Source organism: Rana temporaria, chromosome 11 (assembly GCF_905171775.1).
Source record: "Rana temporaria chromosome 11, aRanTem1.1, whole genome shotgun sequence".
NCBI classification, from domain to species: domain Eukaryota; kingdom Metazoa; phylum Chordata; class Amphibia; order Anura; family Ranidae; genus Rana; species Rana temporaria.
This window is the reverse complement of record NC_053499.1, coordinates 8,858,846-8,875,998: the sequence shown is the minus strand read 5'-3', so window position 1 is coordinate 8,875,998 and position 17,153 is coordinate 8,858,846. Positions and strand designations below refer to the sequence as shown.

Genomic DNA, 17,153 nt, shown 5'->3' with positions numbered 1-17,153 from the left:
ACACAGAAATGTGCTTAATCATTGGTGTTTAAGCACATTTCTGTTGTGTGAAACACGTCTACCTAAACCACTGCTGATGTCCTCTGGTGTCATTTCGGATTCTTTCATATTCCAATCAACTTTACTTGGAGCTCACGTGAGGTGCAGCCGTTTCTTATTTTGACCACTGCAGGCTGAACTGGGCAGACACTTTTTCAGGCTGAACAGGAGGGACTTCAGGCTGAACTGGTTAGAATGGTGTTTTTATTCACCCTTACCAACTATGAAACTATGTAACATCTTGGGTATTGTACATGACAACATGCCAAGTTTGAGCGATCAACCCTTTACCTCTAGTCCCTTTAAATAAACCAAATTGAGGATATTGTATTTCTCTACTACAGAAGAACGCCGTTATGCTTACCTGGTGCACCAAGTGCTGAATTCAGTAAATCCACAAGACGTGCCTACCCAACTTGGTGGCCGTGATCTGCTTTCTCACATGGTGGTTCACGAAGGACACGAGGCAACACGTTAGATCATTGGTTACGGTAGGTATTAATGATGCTGTGTTTTGGAAAGTACAGACAGAGATTATAATTTTTGTTCAGAGATAATGCTGAGTTGTCTGAATGCCACGATCGAACAATCACAATAAGACAAGGCCAAAAACACATCATAAAAATAAAGCAGAAACAGGCATCCCAGGAAAAGAAAATAGAAAGAAATCGAAGGATCGCTAAAGGATCAGTCATCACCTTGTGATTCCACAAGAAGACCATGCCAGAAAGAACGTGGATGATACCTGGGTCCACATAAATGGTGAAATCTGGCAGAAATAAAAAAATAAATAAATGCAAAAATCCAGCAAATAGAAGAAGCGAGAGAGACAAAAGCATGGTTCGGGGGAGGTGAGCCCCAGCTACAAGGCACAGAGAAGTAAAATATGTTATTTCCTAATAGTATGGTATGGGAGAGGCGAGTCCCAGATACAAGGAACAGAGAAAAGATGTCATTACCTAATAGCATGGTATGGGAGAGGTAAGTCATAGTTGAAAGAGACAGAGATGTAAAAGATGCCTCCTACTAATAGTATTGTACAGTAGAGGCGAGTCCCACCTACAAGGAACAGAGGAGTAACAGATGTCACTTCCGAATAGTATGGTTTGATAGAGGCGAGTCCTAGGTACAATGAACATGGGAGTAGGACCTTACTTCCGAATAGTATGGTTTGATAGAGGAGAGTCCTAGGTACAATGGACAGGGGAGTAAGACCTCAACTCCTAATAGTATGGTTTGATGGAGGCGAGTCCTAGGTACAATGGACAGGGGAGTAAGAGACCTCACTTCCGAATAGTATGGTTTGGGAGAGGTGAACCCACGTACATGAAACAGAGGAGAAGACCACACTCACTAATAGTAAGGTTTGATGGAGGCGAGTCCTAGACACAATGGACAGGGGAGTAAGAGACCTCACTTCCGAATAGTATGGTTTGATAGAGGCGAGTTCTAGGTACAATGGACATGGGAGTAAGACCTCACTTCCGAATAGTATGATTTGCTAGAGGCCAGTCCTAGGTACAATGGACAGGGGAGTAAGACCTCAACTCCTAAAACTAAGGTTTGATGGAGGCGAGTCCCCGGTACAATGGACAGGGGAGTAAGAGACCTCACTTCCGAATAGTATGGTTTGATAGAGGCGAGTTCTAGGTACAATGGACAGGGGAGTAAGACCTCAACTCCTAATAGTATGGTTTGATGGAGGCGAGTCCCAGGTACAATGGACAGGGGAGTAAGACCTCAACTCCTAATAGTATGGTTTGATGGAGGCGAGTCCCAGGTACAATGGACAGGGGAGTAAGACCTCAACTCCTAATAGTATAGTTTGATGGAGGTGAGTCCTAGGTACAATGGACAGGGGAGTAAGAGACCTCACTTCCGAATAGTATGATTTGGGAGAGGTGAACCCACGTACATGAAACAGAGGAGAAGACCACACTCACTAATAGTAAGGTTTGATGGAGGCGAGTCCCAGGTACAATGGACAGGGGAGTAAGAGACCTCACTTTCGAATAGTATGGTTTGATAGAGGCGAGTTCTAGGTACAATGGACATGGGAGTAAGACCTCACTTCCGAATAGTATGATTTGCTAGAGGCCAGTCCTAGGTACAATGGACAGGGGAGTAAGAGACCTCACTTCCGAATAGTATGGTTTGATGGAGGCGAGTCCCAGGTACAATGGACAGGGGAGTAAGAGACCTCACTTCCGAATAGTATGGTTTGATAGAGGAGAGTCCCAGGTACAATGGACAGGGGAGTAAGAGACCTCACTTCCGAATAGTATGGTTTGATAGAGGCGAGTTCTAGGTACAATGGACAGGGGAGTAAGACCTCAACTCCTAATAGTAAGGTTTGATGGAGGCGAGTCCCCGGTACAATGGACAGGGGAGTAAGAGACCTCACTTCCGAATAGTATGGTTTGATAGAGGCGAGTTCTAGGTACAATGGACAGGGGAGTAAGACCTCAACTCCTAATAGTAAGGTTTGATGGAGGCGAGTCCCCGGTACAATGGACAGGGGAGTAAGAGACCTCACTTCCGAATAGTATGGTTTGATAGAGGCGAGTTCTAGGTACAATGGACATGGGAGTAAGACCTCAACTCCTAATAGTAAGGTTTGATGGAGGCGAGTCCCCGGTACAATGGACAGGGGAGTAAAAGACCTCACTTCCGAATAGTATGGTTTGGGAGAGGTGAACCCACGTACATGAAACAGAGGAGAAGACCACACTCACTAATAGTAAGGTTTGGGAAAGGCAAGTCCCAGGTACAAAGGACAGAGAAGTAAGACATGTTACTTCCCAACAGTACAGGAAGAAGCAGCATAAGGATCAAATCAGTGTGCCAACATGGATCATGCCAACAGGAAGCAAGGGCAGAGAGACGGGGAGATGAACTTGTGGTCTGCTGCTTCTCCTTTCAATGTCTAATCGCAGGTTTGGGGGTGGATCATGTCTCCACCCCTGCCAGATGGGGGTTGTACGGTGTTGCATAGCTGTGTAAATATCAGAACTGAATGGACAGAAAGAAGCTGCGGAGGGCCCCCCAAATTACTAGAGGCCCCGCCTGGTGAGAAGTAAATTTCGGCCCCTCGCCCCGCTTCTCAACTCGCTGGCTTCTTGATGGATAATCTATTCTAGATGTCACGTCTCCAGCGACATTTGGCATCCTCTGCCCTCTAGTGGTGGTAGGATCGGCAGCGCAGATTGAAGATTAATGACACGCAAGGTCACCCTCTGGAGCGGATGCTGTTGACTTGTACACAGAGCGTGTCACTCATTCTGTACAATGACATAAAGGATATTATGCAGGAATGCAATAAAACAAACATTTGGAGACGGCATTGTGTAAACTGACTGAGATGTATGACTTTATCAGGCCAAGTTTAACATTTGGAACATTCTTTGCTTTAAACCTATTACTCGGAAAAATGGCTGCTGGGCTGTTTTTTTTTTTACATGAATGTTAAATGACCTCATCGTATGAGAGCGACATTATCGGAGGGTCGAGCCAGGAATCTCAATCCTTGCTGGCTCTTGGTTAGCAGGAGGACTATGGTGGGGCTTAATGACGGCATTGCATGGGACAGCTAACAGGTGACTGCGACAGTTGTATGGCCGCTGTCCATCAGGAACATCTTTATCCCATCACAAGGGCATGAGTGAGAACTCTGAAACACACACAGGTTATTCTAAATCCAGCATTTCTAAACTTTTTTGGGCTCTTTCCGTAGCCCCCTTTCATGTTATAGCCCCCCTGTTCACACCAGAGTCCTCAGCCCCTCCCCCTTTTACATCACAGTCCTCAGTCCATTCCTCCACAGCAGGGTCCTCACCCCCTTCCTTTCTGCTCAGGGTCCTTACCACCCCCCTACACTTTCACATCCTCGGCCGGCCAATCTGCTGTCCAATCTGAGGCCTCGGCCGGTCAATTTACACCAGTGTTTCTCAACCTTTTTTCAGTCAAGGCACCCTGCTAAATTATGGACAATCTCGAGGCACCCTGCTAAATTATGGACAATCTCGAGGCACCCTGCTAAATTATGGACAATCTCAAGGCACCTTGCTAAATTATGGACAATCTCAAGGCACCCTGCTAAATTATGGACAATCTCGAGGCATCCTGCAAAATGGGCAGTCTTTAGGCGCCACATTCTAAAATGTAAAATCTATTCGTTTTACATAATGCAGCAACAGCCACATGTAGGACGCCCAATGATGGAGGCGATTTATTCTTCCAAAGCAAATACACTTTTGCAAACCATTACTGACTAGTGTTCCAATGTTTCTCTTCTCTCTGTTTTTCTTCATCACTTAGCTAATGAGACCCCATGGAGATGGAGAGAAGAAAGGGAGGGTCAAACAACAGTGATATGAAGGCAACTGACATCCTCCTTATCAACTGATGATGTCATTGGTCGTTAGGAGGTTGGAAGCTAGAAGGTTGTAATGGTGTACAATGAAAACCTGAGGCTTTGTGTAACTAAAAGGCTTCATCCACCCATTGGCTTGTAAACAATTTTTAGGCACTTTACCAAAGCACCCCTGAAAAAACCTCAAGGCACCCCTGAGAAACCTCAATGCACCCCTGAAGAAACCTCAAGATACCCCTGAAGAAACCTCAAGGCACCCCTGAAGAAACCTCAAGGCACCCCTGAAGAAACCTCAAGGCACCCCTGAAGAAACCTCAAGGCACCCCTGAAGAAACCTCAAGCACCCCTGAAGAAACCTCAAGCACCCCTGAAGAAACCTCAAGGCACCCCTAAAGGAAACCTCAAGGCACCCCTGAAGAAACCTTAATGCACCCCTGAAGAAACCTCAAGGCACCCCTGAAGAAACCTCAAGGCACCCCTGAAGAAACCTCAAGGCACTCCTGAAGAAACCTCAAGGCACCCCTGAAGAAACCTCAAGGCACCCCTGAAGAAACCTTAATGCACCCCTGAAGAAACCTCAAGGCACCCCTGAAGAAACCTCAAGGCACCCCTGAAGAAACCTCAAGGCACCCCTGAAGAAACCTCAAGGCACCCCTGAAGAAACCTCAAGGCACCCCTGAAGAAACCTCAAAGCACCCCAGGGTGCCTGGGCACCCTGGTTTAAAAAGGCTGATCTACACCATGGAAATACAAGGTGCATTTCCAAATATGGGATGTGGTGAGGCACCCCTGATGCGCCCAGAAGGCACCCCAAAGTGTTGTGACCATCCCTGGTCAGATCTTCAACTTTTGTTAAAATTGATAGCCCACGCAACTTCTACCTGAACCATTTTACAATTTAATGACATTAAAGTGTATGTCTGAAACAAACAAAAAAAAAACACTGACACCAATAATAGGGCACCATTCCTCCCCCAACTACCAACTGTAGAGCACCATTTCTCCTACTGATTCCAATTATGTGTCACTATTCCTCCCACTAAAACCAATGATGTTTTTCTGATGCCAATGTGTTTTCCAATCCCGCTGGCCACAGTCCAGTCCCCTAAAGCATGAAAGACAGTTACCTGGCCCTTTGTGTAGAAAGCTTGGAGATCCCAGCTTTGGAGGAAGCATCAATTAATATTTTTTACAAAGCAAGCACAATATTCAAAATATGGTACAACAAAAAAGGCAAAGTACAAACCCAACATAAAAACGACTATTCTTTAAATGTTACATTCATTGGTGAAAACCAATGACTTTGGAAAAACAAATGGCCAAAATCTCCTCCCACTAAAGACATGCCAGAGTTTACTTTGAGGTTCCAGAAAAACAACATTTTATTGAAGCAAATCGCTGTACACATAAATTGGCTTTCCCAAATACATCTAATCCATTATAACATGACAGTTTAACGAGGACAGAGCGGAGCGGCATATAGCAAAGTCAGAAGATAATAAGAACTATCCAATGACTTCGCCAAGAGATTGGCTCACATCCGCTGGACATGAAAGGAAACGTTGCGCCGCAATCCTCAGCAAAATCTAAATATCTCAGACTGCAAATAAGATTATATAAAAAGACTTATCTAATGTGGAAGATTCCAAATATCATCTCACTGGATCAGCGCCGAGAAATGAGACACAGCTGTAGAATTATGTAAACCCCGGAGATCTGCAATCCACCGAGAGCCCAAATCATACAGGACAACATTAGAAGGTTACCAAAGATTGAAAAACCCGGACCAGAAAAACAGGAAATGCCATTTCCTAAAAAATATATATATAATCTATCTAGAATATCCATCCATATATCCATCTCTCAAACTCCTATGTCATCTACAGTATCTTATCAAGTGGACTCAAAGGACCTCTTAAGCCCTGTACACACGATCGTATATCTGATGGAATCTAATCCGATGGATTTTTTCGTCGGATATCCTATGAAGCTGACTTTCATCAGTCTTGCCTACACACCATCATTCAAAAATCCGATTGTGCCAAAACACGGTGACGTAAAACACGACGACGTGCTGAGAAAAATTAAGTTCAATGCTTCCGAGCATGCGTCGACTTGATTCTGAGCATGCATGGATTTTTGACCAATGGACTTCCACACACACGATCAGTTTGTTTTCCATCGGTGAAAAAAAATAGAACGTGCATTAAGGAAAAATTGAAAACATGTACTATTTTTTTTTCACTGATGGAAAACAAACTGATGGGGCCCACACACGATCGGTTTGTCTGATGAAAACAGTCCATCGGTCTGTTTTCATCGGACAAACCGATCGTGTGTACAAGGCTTTAGGCTTTTCCTGCCGTCAGTCTTTCTTCATCAATCTATTCAAGTGGACTCAATGAGGACCAACACTCCTTCCCTCCATCCTCTTCCAAAGCTCCTTCCCTCCATCCTCTTCCAACACTCCTTCCTCCATCCTCTTCCAACACTCCTTCCTCCATCCTCTTCCAACGCTCCTTCCCTCCATCCTCTTCCAACGCTCCTTCCCTCCATCCTCTTCCAACGCTCCTTCCCTCCATCCTCTTTCAACACTCCTTCCCTCCATCCTCTTCCAACACTCCTTCCCTCCATCCTCGTCCAACACTCCTTCCCTCCATCCTCGTCCAACACTCCTTCCCTCCATCCTCTCCCAACACTCCTTCCTCCATCCTCTCCCAACACTCCTTCCTCCATCCTCTCCCAACACTCCTTCCTCCATCCTCTCCCAACACTCCTTCCTCCATCCTCTCCCAACACTCCTTCCTCCATCCTCTCCCAACACTCTTTCCTCCATCCTCTCCCAACACTCCTTCCTCCATCCTCTCCCAACACTCCTTCCTCCATCCTCTCCCAACACTCCTTCCTCCATCCTCTCCCAACACTCCTTCCTCCATCCTCTCCCAACACTCCTTCCTCCATCCTCTCCCAACACTCCTTCCTCCATCCTCTCCCAACACTCCTTCCTCCATCCTCACCCCACCCACATCTGAACATCTTTGGAATTAACTGGAATTTCAATGAGCTAGGGAGGCATATGGATGAATTGGTTATCGATAGCCAACTAAAATATAGAACTAATACAGTGAACCAACATTAATGAGAACGCAACCTATCATTTACAAGAGACTGGTGACATCACAGAGAATGCAGCCTGTTTGCTGAAAGCCAGTGACATCACTGAGAATGCAGCCTGTTTGCTGAAGGTCAGTGACATCACTGAGAATGCAGCCTATCTATTCGCTGAAGACCAGTGACATCACTGAGAATGCTGCCTATCTCTTTGCTGAAGGCCAGTGACATCACGGGGAATGCAGCCTATCTCTTTGCTGAAGGCCAGTGACATCACTGAGAATGCAGCCTATCTATTCGCTGAAGACCAGTGACATCACTGAGAATGCTGCCTATCTCTTTGCTGAAGGCCAGTGACATCACGGAGAATGCAGCCTATCTCTTTGCTGAAGGCCAGTGACATCACGGAGAATGCAGCCTATCTGTTCGCCAAAGGCCAAAGTCATCACTAAGAATTCAGCCAATCCTTTCACTAGACATTAATGACCTCACATTAATATATGATGTCAGATTGTATTGCAACGTAATAAAATGTATATTATCTGACTGATGTAAAGAAATTGTTTATTGAGCCATCCATGCATTGTACATATTAACTTACAGCGGGCTGCTTAACGGAATTTCAGCTGTGACCTCGTCTTGTACTTAATCCCTCATATCTGCAAATATTGGTGAGGGGGTGGATTAATATCCTTGTGTATACATGCCCTCTGAACCGCTTATTAAGAGATTAGTGTTGGACATTCATGACAAGGAACTAAAGGCCAAAACAATGACTCGGAATGGCGCTCCACATAAGAAATGTGTTAATCACAAAGGGGAAAAGAAACAGAATTTTGGAAACAAATCTCGGGTTACAAAGAAAGTATTTCGACAAACCGTCTCCTACAATATCTAATAAGAATTCCAAGTTGTCCCAGGGAAAAGAAAATTCATGAACTCATTTCACGAGGGAGCGTGAATCAATACTACACAATCTAATCCTCGAGTTATTTTTAAAACAAGTATAAAAATAAATCTTCATTGGTGTCAAAACTATCAAGCGCCGTTCATTGGGTGTAACCCGAAATGAGAACACGCTTTGTTTCGTGGGCGAACTTTGTTTGGGATTAACTCATTTATAAGAAAAAGAAAGTTGTAGTTTTGCTTTATTTGATTTATGAGAGGACTGCCACGTTCCCCAAATGAGGAGAACAAATGTCTTTCCTAAATGCAATGTAATTGTCAATGGCGGTGTGGGTCTTACTTACCGTATTTATCGGCGTATACGGCGTATATGATGCTGATTTTTGCAGCCGATATATTTTTTTTTTTTGGTGGCACTGGTTCGTGGCACTGGATGGCACTAATTGGCACTGGAAGATGGCACTAGCAGAAGGCACTGATTGGCAGGTGGCACTTATTGGCACTGGCAGGTTGCACTGGATGGCACTGAAAGATGGTACAGCAGATGGCACTGATGGAATGTGGCACTATTTGGCACTGGTCTTGGCACTGGCAGACTGCACTGGATGGCTAGTGGCACTAATTGGCACTGGCAGGTGGCACTGGTGCAAAAAAAAATGGTGTCAGACCCCTCTCCCTCCAGTATAGACACCCCCTCCCCCTGTCCCCCGTAGTACAAACACCAGAGAGCGGTGTGTGTCCCACGAGCGCAGGCCCCTCCTCCTCCTCTGTGGGTGTAAACAGAGAGGAGGGCCGCCGCACTGGGTGTACTAAGATGGCCGCAGCTCCAGGGCTAGGCTGATGCTGCGGCGGCAATCGGCTAGCGGCAATGTAAAATATCGGCCTAATTTGGATAAAAAATGGCCGATGCCGATTTCTCCAAAAACGGCCAAATATTGGCCTGCCGATATATCGGTCGACCTCTAGTTTGGAGCATCTCCATAAAATGCGTATTGTCCAGTGAACTTAGCCCACAGCTTCACAACTTCCTCCAGATGTTGCTCGGGGTTCCTTGAGCAATGAGCAATTTCTGCCTCTCACATAAGTTCCCACTGACATCACTGACCTTTTTATCTGTAAGGAGGCAATTCTTCCCAATGTCCACAAGTGTAAAGAGTATTTTTTCCCCACTGACCATCACACAAATGTATCATGAGCTGTAGGTGTATTCATTTTTAGCAGGGGTTCTCTGAAATCGAAAAGTTATTTCTAGGGTCCCTCCGTGTTGAAAAAGGTAGAGAAAGGATACCTTAGCCTAAGAATAAGCATGGCTGCCAAATTCGGCTATGAAAACAGAAGACGACAACAACTAAACTGAACTAAACACACTATTTTTACCACCTGGGAGGAGAAAGCCTCTTTTTTTTCATACCTGCAAGTTGATTTCAGCCTCATAAAATGTCAGACATGCGCAATAGTGGCGGTCCGAGTCGATGTCCGTTAAAACCACGACGAAGAAGGTGGGTTGTTTCCTCTCGCGAGACAGCTGCCATCCTGCCGGTTGACAAAACTGCAAGAAACAGAAGAAAACAAACTTATATTGGCTGTACAGAAACCAAGACATGGATTGTAATAATGAGGAGCATGAAAAGGGAACCTAAAGGACAATCAAAGTAAGGATTTATGGCAAGAAATTGTTGCTCTGCCTCAATGGTACAACAAACACTGCATTTCTAGAACAGAAAGTGATAGGGAATCTCCACGAAAGGTACACAGACAGAAAAAATAACCTCACAGGGCCCTTATTAACTCTATCCAAAATGAACAGCCCAGCCCCATTCACGTACTACTACGTAAACGACGTAAAATACGGCGGCTGTTCCGTCGTCCATACCTTTGCATGGGATGCGCCTCCTATAGGTGGAATAACTTTTACGCCGGACGTACGCCTTGCGTAAACTCTGTATACTACTGCGACGGGCATAGTACGTTCGTGAATCGGCGTATCTAGGTCATTTACATATTCGACGCGTAAATCAATGGAAGCGCCCCTTGCGGCCAGCGTAAATATGCGCCCAGGCTCCGACGGCGTAGGAAACTTACGTCGGTCAGATGAAGCCAAATTTCAGGCGTATCTTGTATTTAAAATCAGGCGCAAAGATACGACGGCGCATCTGTGCACTTACGCGGCGTATCTACACATACGTCGGCGTAAGTGTTACCTGAATCTGGCCCAAATAGTGTACACTAGGCTTAAGCCCCAATTCCTCCCAGTGCTACTGTAATCCCTTTCCTGACCCTGACTTCAATGGATTCACTTTAAATCAGGAGCCTGTTCTTTTAAATTAGACAAATTAAATTTTTTATGCTTGTTTCAATGTTTGTTCAATTGCAAGTTTTGGAATCTTAAGAAGAACCCAATATCAACAGTTGTACACATTCTAGAGGAACCAAATTCTTAACGTCTTGAGGCAATCCATACCACCTCATCAGCTTCATTCTAAAAATTCCTTTTTGATATCTGGGCTCAATGAAGAAAAAGTAAACAACATTTTTCCTCCCATAGTTAACTCACATCACAAAATGAGAGTGCTGGGATAAACATTCTTCTCATTCGAATAAAAAAAAAAAAAAAAGAGTAAAAAAACGTAATTTATTTCTGAACTTCAATCTTGTGCGTTCGAGCAAAATAAGCTTCTGAGGGAAGATTAATGCCAGTTTGGCCAATGAAACGTGGCCCGATCCAGCCTAAGAACGGACTTTGGACAGTCATACAAGGTCAAACACCCAAAGTGAAACATTTGATGGAGATGATTTTATTCTCATGGATTAAAGGAGGAGCAGCTATTGTTTTCCTGGTGGTACAGTATGGGTGTGGTGGCCAAATTTGGAACCCTTTTGGAGAAGACTAGCGTTCGCAATGGAGATGGCACATTTGTCATGCTGTAACGGACTGAAAAAGCATGGATAGTCTCTCACCAAACTTCTACTAACACGACTGGTATTGAACTTCCCTTTAACAGTGCCGTCGTACGCGTTGTGTTGTTCTTGGCGTTTGGAATTTCCAACATTTGTTTGACCATGTGTATGCAAGACAAGCCAACATCCGTCGGAAAAATATCCACGGTTTTGTGGTAGAGATGGGTGGTGGACACTGAATGGAGGTCAGTTTAGGGATTGGTAGAGAGGGGTGGAGGACACTGAATGGAGTCAGTAGAGGGATTGGTAGAGAGGGGTGGAGGACACTGGATGGAGGTCAGTGGAGGGATTGGTAGAGAGGGGTGGAGGCCAGTGGAGAGATTGGTAGAGAGGGGTGGAGGACACTGGATGGAGACCAGTGGAGGGATTGGTAGAGAGGGGTGGAGGACACTGAATGGAGGTCAGTGGAGGGATTTGTAGAGAGGGGTGGAGGACACTGAATTGAGATCAGTGGAGGTGGATTGGTAGAGAGGGGTGGAGGACACTGAATGGAGACCAGTGGAAGGATTGGTAGAGAGGGGTGAAGGACACTGAATGGAGATCAGTGGAGGTGGATTGGTAGAGAGGGATGGAGGACACTGAATGGAGACCAGTGGAAGGATTGGTAGAAAGTGGTGGAGGACACCACTGAATGGAGATTAGTGGAGGGGGATTGGTAGAGAGGGGTGGAGGACACTGAATGGAGACCAGTGGAAGGATTGGTAGAGAGGGGTGGAGGACACTGAATGGAGACCAGTGGAGGGATTGGTAGAGAGGGGTGGAGGACACTGAATGGAGACCAGTGGAAGGATTGGTAGAGAGTGGTGGAGGACAATAAATGGAGATTAGTGGAGGGGGATTGGTAGAGAGGGGTGGAGGACACTGAATGGAGACCAGTGGAAGGATTGGTAGAGAGGGGTGGAGGACACTGAATGGAGACCAGTGGAAGGATTGGTAGAGAGGGGTGGAGGACACTGAATGGAGACCAGTGAAAGGATTGGTAGAGAGGGGTGGAGGACAATGAATGAAGGGCAGTGGAGGGATTGGTAGAGAGGGATGGAGGACACTGAATGGAGACCAGTGGAGGGATTGGCAGGGAGGGATGGAGGACACTGAATGGAGGTCAGTGGAGGACACTGAATGGAGACCAGTGGAGGGATTGGTAGAGAGAGGTGGAGGACACTGAATGGAGACCAGTGGAAGGATTGGTAGAGAGGGGTGGAGGACACTGAATGGAGACCAGTGGAAGGATTGGTAGAGAGGGGTGGAGGACAATGAATGAAGGGCAGTGGAGGGATTGGTAGAGAGGGATGGAGGACACTGAATGGAGACCAGTGGAGGGATTGGCTGGGAGGGATGGAGGACACTGAATGGAGGTCAGTGGAGGACACTGAATGGAGACCAGTGGAGGGATTGGTAGAGAGAGGTGGAGGACACTGAATGTGTCCAGTGGAGGGATTGGTAGGAGCATTGTTTCCACTAACGTATCATGAGCTCCAGATACAGCAATTTTTAGCAGAATTCCCTGAGACTGGAAAGTTATTTTAAGGGCCCTTTGTATGTTAAAAAGGTTGACAAAGGCTGTTCTAGGGGTACCTAAGGAAACCTACCATCAAGTGTCCAGTCTGGACCTCTCATAGTTGTACCAGTTCCACCAGCCTATAACTGATGTGTCATTTTGTACAATCCAAATACAAAATTCCCAAACATTTAATATTCAAGAGAATGCATCCTATAAACTCAGGAATTCGCTGCCAACTCAGTATCTTTCCATAGAAAAACACCCTTGTGGCCTGAGATTAATCAGGTCCTGGACAAAATACTAATCCGTGCCTCTAAGGCCAGGAAATTGACACAATATGCAGAAAAGAAAATTGGGTCGATCTAAGTAAACAGGACCTCTTTTCAAGATAACTAAGATAAAAAGTTACATTCTTTGGAAATGAGTGTAATTGGCACGATGGAACAAATGGTTATTTACACATTGGAATCCCTTTAATAAAATTGTATTTTCATTAGTAACCCCTTCAGAAAAATTGCTGCCTCTTGAATAGTCAAATGGTTTTAATAATTGCGGAATATCAGAAATCTAACAAGTTGATCCTTATGTGGGGTACTGACGAGAACAAAGACATTCGCAAATTGGTCTTCAGTTAAAAAGAAAAAAAACTGATGGGAAAAGACGTACTGGCAAAGCGAGCATTTAGAATACAAGCACATTGCGCTTTGAAGTCGTGCGCTCGAAGCTGGAGAACGATAATGAGTTCTGCAAATCTCTGCGAAATAGCTGGGATTTTTTTGTTTGCAGAGCATTTCAGTTATGTAAATACGCCGAAAACAGCTAAACAAACTCAGTATGAATTAATGGCGTCCTTAAGTACTAATTGCAATTGGCCAAGCCTGTGGTAGTGCAAAGAGAGACAAATAAATAGATATATTGCAGGCATTTCTCATTAATCATCATTAAGATCACAAAGGTCTCCAGCTTTGCACCAATTAGCCTAGCCATAGCTACTTGAGAAAACAAAAAATTTTGTACACACTGCAATTTTTATTTTTCTTGGAGTCCATCGAGGGACACAGGAACTCTTAAACCAGGGTTTCTCAACTAGGGTTCCTCCAGAGGTTGCTAGGGGTTCCTTGCATATATTCTCTGTCTCAGATAAGTTCCTACTGACACCATTGATCTTTTCAGCTATCTGTAAGGCCCCGTACACACGACCGAGTTTCTCGGCAGAATTCAGCCAGAAACTCGATCGGAGCTGGATTCTGCCGAGAAACTCGGTCGTGTGTACACTTTTCAGCGAGGAACCTGACGAGGAACTCGTCGGGCCAAATAGAGAACATGTTCTCTATTTCCTCGTTGTTCAATGAGGAAAGTTGGCCCGCCGAGATCCTCGGCGGCTTCAACACAGAACTCGACGAGGAACTCGATGTGTTTGGCACGTCGAGTTCCTCGGACGTGTGTACGGGGCCTAAGGGTTGAGGGGGTAGGAGGGTAATTCTCTCCAATATTCACAAGTGTAAGGAGCATTCTTCCCACTGACTATCACGCTAATGCATAATGAGTTGCGGATATAGGGCTAGATTCAGATAGCCCGCCGTAAGTTTGTGTGGGCGTAGCGTATCTCAGATACGCTACGCCGCCGTAACTTAGTAAGGCTGGGGCTGGATTCACAAAGAACCTGCGCCCTAAGTTACGGCGGCGTAGCATAAATCTGCCGGCTGAAATTCTGAAGAGGTGGGCGTGTTTTAGCTAAATAAAACATGACCCCACGTAAATGACGTCTCGGACGAACGGTGCATGCGCCGTCTGTGAACGTATCCCAGTGCGCATGCTCCTAATCACGTCACAAATAGTCAATGCTTTCGACGTGAATGTAATTTACGCAAAGCCCTATTCGCGAACGACTTACGCAAACAACGCAAAATTCGACGCTGTCCCGACGTTCATACTTAAAGCGGTAGTTCACCCCCCCCCCCCCGACACATTTTACCATCGAGACAGGCATTGTAGCGCGAGCTACAGTATGCCTGTCCCGATTTTTTTAACCCCGTACTCACCTTGTAGTCGTCCATCGTAGATTCCGGCTCCCGCGGGGAATGGGCGTGCCTATGGAGAGGGAGGATGATTGACGGCCGGCCCTGGCACGTCACTCTCCCCGAAGACAGCCGGAGTAGGTCTCGGCTCTTCACGGCGCCTGCGCATAGGCTATGCGCACGCGCCGTGAAGACCAAGCCTATTTCGGCTATTTCCGGAGAAGCGTGACGCGCCAGAGCCGGCCGTCAATCATCCTCCGTCTCCATAGGCACGCCCATTCCCCGGAATCTTCGATGGACGACTACAAGGTGAGTACGGCGGTAAAAAATTCGGGACAGGCATACTGTAGCTCGCGCTACAATGCCTGATTTTAAGGTAAAATAAAATTTTTTTTTTTTTCCCGTCGATAGGGTGAACCCCCGCTTTAACATTGGATACTCCTCATAAAGCAGGAGTAACCTTACGCCGGAAAAAGCCTTACGTAAACGACATAAAAAATCCGCCGGGCGCACGTACGTTTCTGAATCGGCGTATTTAGCTCATTTGCATATTCTATGCCAAAATCAACGGAAGCGCCACCTAGCGGCCAGCGTAAATATGCACCCTAAGATACGACGGCGTAAGAGACTTACTTCTGTCGTATCTTAACAAAATTCTGGCGTATCTTGCTTTCTGAATACAGAAAAAAGATACGCCGGCGCATCCTAGAAGTTACGCGGCGTATATACAGATACGCCAACGTAACTTCTTACTGAATCTAGCCCATAGTCATTTTTAGCAGAGATGTAGTCCCAAGGGAAGGGGCGAGCACGCTGACTAACCCCCAGCCAGAACGACTCGGCTGATGGGGGGCAAGCTTACCGAGGTGGAACAGGAAGTGAGAAATTCAGACAAAGAAAAAAAAAAAACATTTAGAAGGGAATTTGAAGGAAAAGTTAAGTGAACCAAACGATGCACTAGCTTAAAGGAACCTATCGTATATACTCCAGCACATTTTTTTGTGCTGAAAATGCCCCCCCTCGGCTTATACTCGAATCACCTTTTTGCGCCTGATCTCCTGGACTTTGGGGGCCCGGTACCAGCCGGCCGTAGGTTCCCTGGACCTCAAACTGGCACACATGTAGTCCCACTCTTCCTCTACAAGTTTGCAAAGTTTGTTGTCTGGGGGACCTACGGCTGGGGAGCATCGATTTTTCAAAGCCGGGCACCCCTTCTCTAGACTCCCATGTTAAACGGTAATTTCTCCAGTGACTTTAGAGGCCCGGTACCAGACAGTCTTAGGTCTCCTGAACCCGGAACATGTAGCCCCATTTCTCCTTTACAAGTTTGCAAAGTTTGTTGTCTGGGGGACCTACGACTCCCATGTTAAACATCAGTCTAGTCAGGGACACAGTGAGGCATGGACACAGTGAGGCATGGACACAGTGAGGCATGGACACAGTGAGGCATGGACACAGTGAGGCACAGTGAGGCATGCAGATTGAAAACCTAAGGCTTTTACTTGAGTCAATAAGTTTTCCCATTTTTTTGTGGTAAAATTAGGTGCCTCGGCTTATACTGAGGAGACTTAAAATGCAATGTTATAGTTAGGACTGCAGTATACAGAGCGCCTTGACGGGGCCTGCAGCTTACATATGCATTTGCAAATGCGTGCAACTAAACCTCTGTTTTTAACGCACACAGTTAGGTGAATTTGGTTGCTGATTGGTCGGTAAGTTTGAGCCTGGATATTCTATATTTTTGTATGTATATCCGCCATTTCTAGCGCTCCTTATTGTATAGACCAGTCATAGGTAGGGGCAGTGACTTTTGTTTGTTGTATTTATGTCATTGTGGTCAGGCAGCACACTGGCACCTTTGCTTCCATGTGCCGAGTGTGCAGTGTGCTCCTGCCCCTTTAACGAGGGCTGGGCTACCTCCAGTCACCTGCCCCTTTATCTATCCATCAGCAGTCATGTGCTCCTACTGAGGAGACTTAAAATGCAACGTTATAGTTAGGACTGCAGTATACAGAGCGCCTTGACGGGGCCTGCAGCTTACACATGCATTTGCAAATGCGTGCAACTAAACCTCTGTTTTTTTTTGTTTACAAAAGTTTTATTGTAGATATCAAGAAAAATAAAATGCATACAGACAATGACAATATGTTCAGTAATGCGTCAACGGAATAATATAAAACACATCTTACAGCTTGAAGTGGAATAACAATGTGAATCAAAGTAGAACGAATACATAGGTGGTGAAACG

The 17,153-nt window shown here is 45.7% G+C and overlaps 1 protein-coding gene across 4 annotated transcripts in view; it reads right to left on the bottom strand.

The window, feature by feature from the left end:
• The window catches only part of SBF2 (SET binding factor 2), a 420,356-nt gene that overhangs the window by 252,653 nt on the left and 150,550 nt on the right, over nt 1-17,153 (bottom strand). For all 4 annotated transcript variants that reach the window (XM_040327974.1, XM_040327975.1, XM_040327976.1 and 1 more), the window contains exon 3: nt 9,840-9,977. In XM_040327974.1, the coding sequence (XP_040183908.1) occupies nt 9,840-9,977 (138 nt within the window). The remainder of the gene's footprint in view (nt 1-9,839; nt 9,978-17,153) is intronic.